The 11,554-nt window shown below is 36.5% G+C and overlaps 1 protein-coding gene across 1 annotated transcript in view; it reads left to right on the top strand.

Moving 5' to 3' along the window:
* The first annotated feature begins 321 nt into the window (after positions 1 to 321).
* ZNF622 (zinc finger protein 622) overlaps positions 322 to 11,554 on the top strand; it is a 29,441-nt gene continuing 18,208 nt past the window's right edge. The window contains exons 1-4 of the mRNA XM_051969867.1: positions 322 to 1,059; positions 2,627 to 2,866; positions 3,121 to 3,283; positions 11,103 to 11,215. Coding sequence (XP_051825827.1) covers positions 444 to 1,059; positions 2,627 to 2,866; positions 3,121 to 3,283; positions 11,103 to 11,215 — 1,132 coding nt within the window. The 5' untranslated portion in view covers positions 322 to 443. The remainder of the gene's footprint in view (positions 1,060 to 2,626; positions 2,867 to 3,120; positions 3,284 to 11,102; positions 11,216 to 11,554) is intronic.

Below are 11,554 nucleotides of genomic sequence, written 5' to 3'. Positions count from 1 at the left end.
CGCTGATAGTTTGTTTCTCCCTTATCAAGCCCAAACCCAAATATTACGTGGACCTCCATCAGTTCCGCGTGGACACTGTATTAGTCACCTAATGCCGAAAACCGAGGAGAGAAAAGAGAAAAAGTAAATAAATGCTGGAGAAACGAGGGTGGAAGCGCCCCCGCAGTCCTCAGCTTCCTAGGAACACGTGTCAGGGGACAGAACTACCGCCACTGACTGCCACCGAATCCACCCAATCCGCTACCAGCTGGCCCTGAATATTTCCGTTTTGAGGTGAAACTTCCTGACAAGGATCAACGGCTTCCGGCGGAAGCAGGAAGTTTCAACCTCAGGCCCGTGGTGAGTTCGGCTGGCCGGCTCCCCGGCTTTAGCGTGGTTAGGTTAGTGGCCGCATCGGGCTGGGGCGGACCCGTGGCACCGGAGCCCTTCGAGTCGGTCTCGCAATGGCGTCGTATACGTGCATCACCTGCCGGGTGGCATTCAAGGACGCGGACATTCAACGCGCCCACTACAAGAGCGATTGGCACCGCTACAACCTGAAGCGGAAGGTGGCCGACATGGCCCCGGTTACGGCCGAGAACTTCCAGGAGCGGGTCCTGGCGCAGCGGGCCGTGGCGGAGGAAGAGAGCAAAGGCACCGCCACCTACTGCACCGTCTGCAGCAAAAAGTTTGCCACCTTCAATGCCTACGAGAACCACCTCAAGTCCCGCAGGCACTTGGATCTGGAAAAGAAGGCTGTCCAGGCCGTGAGCAGGAAAGTCGAGATGTTAAACGAGAAGAACTTGGAGAAGGGGCTGGCCCCCGACGGCCTAGACAAGGATGCCATGAACTCGGCCATCCAGCAGGCCATCAAAGCCCAGCCTTCCATGTCCCCGCGGAAAGTAGTACCGGTTTCTGGGCTGTCCAAGAGCCGGGTGTCAGCTGCAGTTGGACCTCAGTCCCAGGACAGAGACCCCGCTGAGAAGGCTCCCCGACTACAGTGGTTTGAACAGCAGGCAAAGAAGTTCGCCAAGCAGCAGGGAGGGAGTGAGGAGGAGGATGAGGACATGGAAGGGGATGGTAATGAGCTTTTAAAAAAACTTATACGATTCTTTGCCTTTGGTTTAATTTTCAGAATAAGGAGTTTGGTAATGGTATCAACATTTCTGTTTGTGGGAGTAGAGGACAGAAAAAAAACCAAGTACTTAACCTGGAGTCTGTAACGTAATTTTTTTCAAAGATTATTTTGATAACTTTTTAGGTAGTTGATTTCTTTTGTGATTCTACTTATGCATTTAAGGGCATTATTATGAAAAAGGGGACATAGGCTTCACTGGACGGCCAGAGTGGTACAAGATGCAAAATATGTTAACTCTGATTGACTTTTTCAGAAATGGTAAGCTGAGCTTGCATGGTCCTTAGCATTTAAATGATTGGGGATTTAGGTGGTGCAGTGAGTAGATTGCCTGGCCTGGAGTCAGGAGGACTTGAGTTCATGAAATTTGGACTTCACATACTTAGTGGCTGAATGACTCTGGCAAGTCACCCCGTTTTGTTTCAGTTCCAAGAAATCTGTAAAGTGAGCAGGAGAAGGTTTTCTTTATCAAGAAAACCCCATACGAAGTCAGGAAGAGTTGGACATATTGAAGTGACTTGACAAAATTTTCCTGTGTAATCATGATACTGCTGTTGCTAATTGCTTCGGTGATTACCTGTGCTTTTAATATTTTTTCCCATTTGTTGCAAGTTTCATCTGAGCCTGGGCCACTTCATTGTGAGTGGCATGTGCCAGGGAAATAATGTTCTTTTTATCCAAGTCATGAAGTTAGGCATTCAAAATTCTTCTTTCTGCACGTCTGATTATTCTAAATGGAATTTGAGCCTTCTACTTGTTAACTTTTATAAGCTAACATTCCGATTTGGTTGGGGAAGAAGGGTGGATTATAAAATTTGTAATGTTCAAATGTACCATGAAATGATATGAAAGTACTATGCAAATGAAAGCTGCTATGACTTTTCATGGATTGACCTTTGTAAAGTACTAAATGATTCTATACCTTTTTTTTGAGGTGTCCCAAGGATTTTTACATATGTAGATTAATTTAAATATTTGTTGATGGCCTACCACGCCAAGTTCTTAGATATGCAAAGGAACTGATAGCTTGAATTTGTGAATTAATCAAGAATGAATTAATGAAAGTAAATTATAAGTCAGGGGCTTTAAGTTTGCAATACAGATGGTTTCTTAATAGAAAACAATATAGATAAGTTCTCTGTGAGATGCTGTTATTTCTCATAGATGGTATACCATTGGGAGATAAAATACCATTCTTTATAAAATAAATTGCCTCAGTGAATATACTTTATGTGTGTACTCAGTTTCATGGAGTATAATAAAGGAACTGGTTTCATCTGTTTGGGGAAGGGAATGATCTATGATCTATTAGTTCTTGCCAGAGATGCATACAGGTTTGTTCAAAGCTTCAAAGATAATAAATGTTAGAGGTGGGTATTTGAACACAGGTCTACTGGCTGGCTGAAAAAAACATGTATTATGTTAAGTTACTTTTGTGAATAATAGAGACAGTAGCTATGGTTTTCATTACTGCATTTCTAAAATTGGCTTTGTTTTTATTCTGATTTGAAGATTGGGAAGATATTGATTCAGATGAAGAGATGGACTCTGAAGGTGCTGAGGAACAAGATGAAGTTGATGAAGTTACTGAAAACCCACCTCCTGGGGCTATTCTTGTAACAGACTGCTTGTTTTGTTCTCATCACTCGAGCTCACTCATGAAGAATGTGGCTCACATGACAAAGTTTCATAGTTTTTTTATCCCTGATATAGAATACCTTTCTGATCTTAGGGGACTGATTAAATATTTGGGTAAGTTCAATCATTTTTTCTTCAAAAAGAAAATAACTTGTGTGGGGATAGATGGTAGGAAAGTAGGATGATCTGTTTTCACATGCATCAGACTTAACTCTTGTTTTACATAGATTTTTAGTTCTCTATTACCAAGCTTTTTAATATGTATTGTTACCACAAACATGATTGTTATCTTTGAGCAGTTAAATATCAAAATGTTTGCCCCAAAAGGTCCTTTATACTTTTCTTCCCAAACTTTTTTTCATTTCCAGGGGAGAAAGTTGGTGTAGGGAAGATTTGTTTGTGGTGCAATGAGAAAGGGAAATCCTTCTACTCTACCGAAGCTGTGCAGGCTCATATGAATGACAAAAGCCATTGTAAACTCTTCACCGAAGGAGATGCTGCCCTGGAATTTGCAGACTTCTATGATTTTAGGTAGGAAAAGCTCTCATGTAGAATTGTGAGATTAGACTGAGCACATATTTTTAGAGGGTCTTGTGTGTGCGAGCACTCTATAATACTGAGGAGGATACAAAGAAAAATCAAACATGTTTCTTACCCTCAATAATCTTAAAACTTTGTTGGAGAAATAAAATGTGTACACAAATATAATAGCAGAAAAAATAAGATTGGGAATCCATCGATTCTTGACAGCTCATTCCAATTTAGAAAAGTTTTGTTAGGAAGTTTTTCATATCATCAAGCCTGAATGTGCCTTTTTGTAACTTCTGGCCAGCAAACTATCTTTGAAACATTTTCAGCTGGGAAAATTAGATTGTCCTTTATAAAAAAAGTGTAGAAATACATTGCAGATAGAATGAGCTGTATGAAAAAAGGTTTGGAAATGGGAAAGCACAAAGTTTAGTTAGAAATGACAAATATAATTTGACTGGAGGGATAGCAGTCATAGGAAATAAGAAAAGTAGATGATAGAGTGCCTTGAATTTTAAGCTTTTTGAACTTTTTTCATTAGATAGTGGAGAGCTATATAAAGGCTTCCAAGCAAGAAATAATATAATCAAAACTGCTTGTGGGATATTTACCTGGTTTTTAGTGTGTAAAATGAATCATGGTGGGGCCTAGGGGAAGTAGGAAAGAGCTTAAGATGGGGAAATTAGGTCAAAGATTACAGTAGCCAGGCTAGAGAATTTGTCTCCAAGCTAAGTTAGTAGCAGTGGAAATTAGAGCTGGCCTTTAGAAATGTTTTTTGGTCTTTTTGTCTCCAGGACTGTGCACATAGTAAATGAAAGTAAGCGGAAGGGTCTAGAAGATGGGCAGAGGTGGAGGGGAATGGAAAGGCTTCTGGGAAGCTTAGGTCTAAGCTGGATAGAATTGAAGCAACTAACTAAGAAAACATCTATACAATGAAAGAGAAGGGAGGAATACCAAAGGTTATATGTATAGATGAGAAGGGATTATGATAAATAGAGGAGTTAGCAGTAATCAATCCTAGTGCTCCAAGTGAAATGTTCATATCAGTTGAGTTGCTGAAATATTATGTATTCAGATTCTTTTTCTGATGTATGTAGGAGAGGGTAGAGAGAGATGGGATTGGGTTGTGTAGAAAATTGATAAAGGGACCATTTTTTTGATTATACTGTCAGTTTTATGGATTAAGTTCTAACACTGTGAAGTTCATTTAGATTTTGTCATATACAAAAATGTTTAAATGTGTTAGCTTCATCAGCAAATTTAAAAGATTTAGAGACGACCAACAGGATGATTTCAGAGAGGACTGGAGAGACTTACATGAACTGATGCTAAGTGAAATGAGCAGAACCAGGAGATTATACATGGCAACAATAAGATAATAGGATGATCAATTCTGATGGATGTGGCTCTCTTCAACAATGAGATGATTCAAACCAGTTCCAATTGTTCAGTGATGAAGAGAGCCATCTACACCCAGAGAGAACTGTGGGAACTGAGTGTGGTAACATAGTATTTTCACTCTTTTTGTTGTTGTTTGCTTGCATTTTCTTTCTTTTTTTTTTTAAACTGGTTTGATTTGATTTTTCTTGTGCAGCACGATAATTGTATAAATATGTATGCATCTATTGGATTTAACATATATTTCTACCATGTTCAACGTATATTGCACTACTTGCCATCTAGGGGAGGGCATGGGAGAAGGGGAGAAAATTAGAACACAAGGTTTTGCAAGGGCTAATGTTGAAGAATTGTCCATGCATATGTTTTGAAAAATAAAAAGTTTTAATAAAACAAACAAAAAAAAGATTTAGAACATATATCCCAATAGAACTTCTTAAAAATTGATCCCTTTTGTGGTTACATTACAGTCAGTTCCTTGTTTCCATCTCTCATTCCCTCCCAACCCATTGAATCTTTGCTTTTAAAAGAAAAACAATCAAACACTTTTATAATATTCTGTATTCATAGTACCACTCTTTTATCTAAGGGAAGGAACTTATGTTGTATCCATTGTTTGTATAGAAGTTTGATCATTACAATTAGGAAACTTTTATTGTTGTTTCTTTTTACATTATTGTCGGGTATAGTCTAATTATGTATACTTCATTCTATATCATATAACTTTTTGAATTTTCAATATTTATAATTTCTTTTGGCACAGTTTATTTTTTATTTTTTTAATTTAATAATAGCTTTTTACTTTCAAAATATGCAAAGATAGTTTTCAACATTAATCCTTGCAAAACCTTATGTTCCAAATTTTTCTCCCTCCTTTCTGCTCATCCCCTCTCCTAGACTGCAAGCAATCCAATATATGTTAAACATATGAAGTTTTTCTATACATATTAACACATTTATCATGTTACACAAGAAAAATCAGATCAAAAAGGGAAAAGAATGAAAAAGAAAACAAAATGCAAGCAAACAACAACAAAAAGAGTGAAAATGCTATGTATGATTTACACTCAATTTCCACAGTCCTCTCTCTGGGTGCAGATGGTTCTCTTCATCACAGGATCTTTGGAACTGACCTTAATCGTCTCATTGTTGAAAAGAGCCACATCCATCATCAGAATTGATCACATAATCTTCTTGTTGTATATAATGTTCTTTTCATTCTTCTTACTTATCCTGCTGATTATTTCTTATAGAAAAATAATATTTATGACACAGTTTTAATCCATTCTATTTATGACTACAGTTTTGTTCAATCATTCCTCAATGAATAAAAACCTACATTGTTTTTTATTTTGTGTTGTTGGTACTACAATCAAGATAGTTGTTTTTAAAAGGGTAATTTGAGATAGTCATAAAAAGCTTGAATTATAAAAGCATTAAAGAAGATCACTTGTTTTGACCTCTCTTTAGAATCTTGAAAAGAAGGATGTGTGTTAGGAGGTAATGCCCTACAGTCAGAGGAATCAAGTTCACTGTCCCCTTTTGATGCTAATTGCATACCTGACCATAGATAAATCACTTATCTTCTCTGGACTTAGTTTCCTCATCTGAAAAATAAAGGATTTGGATCCAGTGGCTTTTGAATCCCCATCCAGCTTCAGGTTTATGACCCTTTGAATCTATGAACAGAGTTATAAAACTTCCTGTTATCCTTTTCCCTTGTGTTTTTTAATTAGCTATACATTGAATTAGGGGATGTGGTTTCAGTGGTAGGTGGGGCTGGTAGTGGTTTTGAGTTAGACTGCTATGCATAAGTTAGTTTGGCTGCCCCTGGAAGATTGAAAACTTATTTTTTTTTCCTTCTCCCTCTATCTGCCCTTCCTTGTGTATCCAACCCTTCCCTTTTCTTTCCCCTTTCTCTTCTTACTTCCCTATCAGGGTAAGATAAATTTCTATACCCAATTGATAAGTATATGCATGTTATTTACTCTTTGAGCCAAATCTGATTAAACAATGCTCATTCCCTTCCCTTCTTTCCCTCTATTGTAGTCTTTTATGCCTCTTCATGGTATAAATAACTCCATTTTTTTCCCTTCCCTTTTCTTTTCTCCCATACAATCCATTTTCTATCCTTTAATTTCTTTTTTAGGTCATCGCATCAAAGTCAATTTATGCCCACACCCTTCTATATTTCTTTTTCAGTTTTTTTCCCCTTTATTTTTATTTTGTTATTTTTAAGATTGTGCATGTACATTCATTTTTTATTTATTTCCATATGAATCATATTAGGGAAGAAAAATCAGAACAAAAAGGAAAAAAACATGAGAAAAAAAGATATGAAAATAATATGCTTTGATTTACATTCCATTTCCATAGTTGTCTCTCTAAATGCAGATGCCATTTTCCATTCAAAGTTTATTGAAATTGCCTTGGATCACTGAATTGCTGAGAAGATCCAAATTTATCATAATCATAACAATCTTGCTGTTGTTATATACAGTGCTTTCATATAGTGTAAATCTTTTCAGGTTTTTCTAAAGTCAGCCTGTTCATCATTTGTTATAATACAGTAATGCTTCATTACTTTCATATACCATAACTTTCTCAGCCATTACTCAATTGCTGTGCCTCCACTCATTTTCCAATTCTTTACCACCACAAAAAGAACTGCTACAAACATTTTTGTACATGTGGGTTATTTTTTTCAGTTCTGCTTTCTTTGGGTTACAAGACCCAGTAGTGGTACTGTTAAGTCAAAGAGGATACATAGTATGATGGCTCTTGGAGCCTAGTTCCAAATTGCTCTCCAGAATGGTTGGATCAATTCACAACTCCACCAACAATGTATCAGCGTCTCAGTTTTCCTCTTATCCCCTCCGTCATTTATCATTAGCTTTTCCTATCATCTTAGCCAATCTAAGAGGAATGAAATGATATCCCATATCTTTCTTATTTTGCATTTCTCTGATCAATAGTGATTTAGAATATTTTGTGTGTGACTATAGATGTTTTCATCTGAAAATTGTTTATTCATTTTCTTTGACCATTTGTCATTTGGGGAATGACCTGCATTCTTATAAATTTGACTTTGTTCTCCTTAAATTTTAGAAATGTTTATTAGAAACACTGGCTATAAAAATTGTTTCCCAGCTTTCTGTCTTCCTTCTGTTCTTGGTTGCATTGGTTTTGTTTGTGCAAAACCTTTCAAATTTAATGTAATCAAAATTATCCATTTTGCATTTCATAATATCCTCTGTTTTTTGTTTGGTGATAAATTCCTCTTTTCCTACTGATCTGACAGATAAACTATCTCTTGTTCTTATCATTTGCTTTAGTGTTGCCCTTTATGTCTAAATCATGAACCCATTTTGTTCTTATCTTGCTATGAGGTGTGAAATGTTGGTCTTTAGGCAGTTTCTGACACTATTTTCCAGTGTTCCCTGGAAATTTTTGTCAAGTAATTAAGTTCTTATCTCAGAAACTAAAATCTTTGAGCTTTCCAAACAGTAGATTACTATTGTCACTGATTATAGTATCTTGTGTGCCTAACCTATTCCATTGATCCACTACTCTTATTTCTTAGGCAGTACCAGATGGTTTTGATGACTGCTGCTTTATAATGGAGTTTGAGGTCTGGTACTGCTAAGGTATTATCATTTACATTTTTTTTTCCCATTAATTCCCTTTGTATTCTTGACGTTTTTAAAGATACCTTTTCTTCTGAGTTACAAGCACAATCTTCCCTGGAGGGATGTAAACATTTTAACTTTGATTAACATGTTTCGCCCCTCCTCCCCTTTCCTGTATACTTTTTATGCTTTTTTTTTTTTTTTTTTTTGAGTCTTGTATTTGAAGATCTAATTTCTTGTTTAGTTCTGGAATTTTCATCAGAAATGAGTGAAAGTTCCCAATTTTATTGAATGGGAATGAATCTTTTCCCCTCAAAGATTATGCTCAATTTTGCTAGATAGTTGATTCTTGGTTGTGGTCCAAGCTCCTTTGCCTTCTGAAATATCCTATTTCAGGCCCTCCAATTTTTTAATGTAGAAGCTGCTAAGTTCTGGGTAATCCTGATTGTGGCTTCCTCAATATTTAGATTGTTTTTCTTTTTCTTTCTTTTTTTTTTTTTTTTTCTAGCTGCTTGCAGTGTTTTTTCCTTGACCTGAGTAATTTTGAGATTTGATTATGATACATTTCCTTGGAATGTACATTTTGAAATCTCAGGTGATAATTGTGTTTTCTTTCAATGACAATTTAACCCTCTAGTTTTAGGATATCAGGGCAGTTTTCCTTGATAATTTCTTAAAAAATGCTTTCCAGGGAGCAGCTAGGTGATGCAATAGATAGAGTGCCAGACCTGAAGTCAGGAGAAACTGATTTCAAATCCGGTCTCAGACACTTAACACTTCCTGGCTATGTGACCCTGGGCAAGTCACTTAACCCCAATTGCTTCAGCAGAAAAAAGAAAAAGAAAGAAAAGAAAGATACTTTCTAGACTCCTCTTTTGATCATGGCTTTCAGGTGGTCCATTGATTCTTAAATAATTTCTTCTGGATCTTTTTCCAGGTTGGTTGTTTTTCCAATGATGTATTTACCTATATTTTTTCATTGTTTTGATCTTGACTCATTTTTGATGTCTCGTAAAGTCATTAGCTCCCATTGCTCAATTCTGATTTTTAAGGAATGATTTTCTTCGATTAGTTTCTTCCTTTTCCATTTGGCGAATTGTATTTTTAAAAGAGATTTTTTTTTCCAATTTTTTTTCTTCTAATTTGTTCAATTGGATTTTTTAAGGAATTGTTTTCTTTGGTTTTCGTCCTTTCTTTTTCAAGCTGTTCACTCTCTCATATCTGATTTCTTTTCTCAGTTTTTCTTCTCCCTCTGGTTTCACTTTTGAAAATTTTTTTGAGATGTTTCAAGAGGGTTTTTTGGGTTTGAGATCAATTTATATCTTCCTTTGAGGTTTCACATGTAGGCATTTTGTCCTTTAGTTGTAGCTTTCTTTGATCAGTGATATGAAGTAGGGCAGCCAATTCACACTTCTTGTTGCCTGGTTTCTGGAGCTGGCAATGTGCCTTCTGTACTGGGGCTGTTTGCTCCACTGCTGACCTCCTGTCACACTGGCCGGGGGGGAGCCAGGACCAAGGAGTCCATTGCTGATCTGTAATGTAGCTAACAGCCTTCCACTGGCTTACCCTGACACTTGCTATGCTGGACTATTCTCCCCATTTACCTTAGTGAAGCTGACCTTTCCTGAAGTCCTTCCAAGCTTTCTGAGGCTGGAAAATTGACTATTTTTTGATAGGTTTTGTTGCTCCAGAATCTATTCAAAGGCTTGATTTAACATTGTTTCTAAAGGAAACTGGGGAGAGCTCAGGCAACTTCTTGACTTCTCTTCATCATCTTGGGTCTTTCCCCACCTTCCTCCCCATCCCCCTAAATATCATATCATTTTTACCCTAATGTTGATTAAGTTTTCAACATACTGTAAGCCCTTGCTTTATGAAGGACAGGGTATGAGTTCTTTGATGACTTCATCAATTAATATTTTACCAACATGATTACTGCAAATAATTTCCCAAAATTGAATCTGGCTTATGCTGCAGAGCCAATAAAACTAAAGTAGTTTAAATAAGCAAGACTTAAGTTCCTATGGAAGGTAATGATAAATCTGGCATTTAGGTTTTGTTTCTTTTTTTGGCAGGGGGGTGGGGTGGGTAGGGGTTGTTTTAAAAGTATTTTTCTCTATCTCCAACTTCCTGCCTCTTTCCTTTTTTGCTCCAAGTTCCTCAGGTATACTCAGAGACCGATGATAAAATTGTAGATTTAAAGGTAAAAGGGACCTCGGTGGACTTTCACGCCAACTTCTTTATTTTACAGAGAAAAATCACATCCCAAGAATTTAAGTGATTTGCCTAAGGTTACGTAGATTTTAAGTGATAGAGATAGGAATTGAACTCAAGACCTCTGACTTCTTATCCAGGACAACTCCACTATACCATGCTGCCAATAATAATCCTAATAAAGATTAAAAGAGAGACTAGATTTAAGAATTCATTTACATATAGAACTACCAGGAAAGGAGATGATTTCTTTGTGCAACTTAAGTCTTAGAAAGTTGCTGAGAGCACTGAGAAGGTTATGTGACTTGCCACATATCAGAATTCGTATCTTGGTTTTCAGGCCTGCTATACTGCTTCTATATTGCTTTGACTGTAACTTTTCATACTAGCAAGTTGTATTTCTTCTCCCTTTCATCCCTATTATCTAACACCCCAAGCAAAACCAACAAAACAGAAACTTTGAAGAATTGTATAACTTCCCTTGAAGAATTGTGTACTTTTGCTGTTTTCTATGACATAACTAGACTAAATTGTGTGACTTCTAAAAATTCAAAATGTTCTTAAAATATGTTCATTTATAGGAGTAGCTACCCAGATCACAAGGAAGGTGAGGACATTGACGTGTCTGAGGAGTTACCTTCAGAAAAGAATTTAGAATATGATGATGAAACCATGGAGCTGATTCTCCCTTCGGGTAAATACATATTTCAAAAAATATCTTAAATGTTGATCTAACAGACGTAGTACATAGGTAGGGTTTTTTTCTGTTCAAAAAAAAAAAAAAGGAACACATGTTGTAAATGTCACTTACATTTTCTTAACTTTTGAAGCTAAATTTAAAAGAAAAAGCTTGTTTTTTTTATATCTTCCTGTTTTATGATGGGGATCCTTTAAGTAATATTTCTGTTATCCTTATTTTCTGCTACAGCCTTTCTTTTTGATTTTCTTCTTTTTATTTCAGCCATGTACTTTATTTTTAGAATTGATTATTATACATAATTTCACTTTGCTAGTTTGGTTCAGTTCAGTGAAA

This window comes from Antechinus flavipes, chromosome 1 (genome assembly GCF_016432865.1).
Source record: "Antechinus flavipes isolate AdamAnt ecotype Samford, QLD, Australia chromosome 1, AdamAnt_v2, whole genome shotgun sequence".
NCBI lineage: Eukaryota > Metazoa > Chordata > Mammalia > Dasyuromorphia > Dasyuridae > Antechinus > Antechinus flavipes.
Note: the sequence above shows the minus strand (reverse complement) of the source record. Positions and strands in the feature narration are given on the sequence as shown.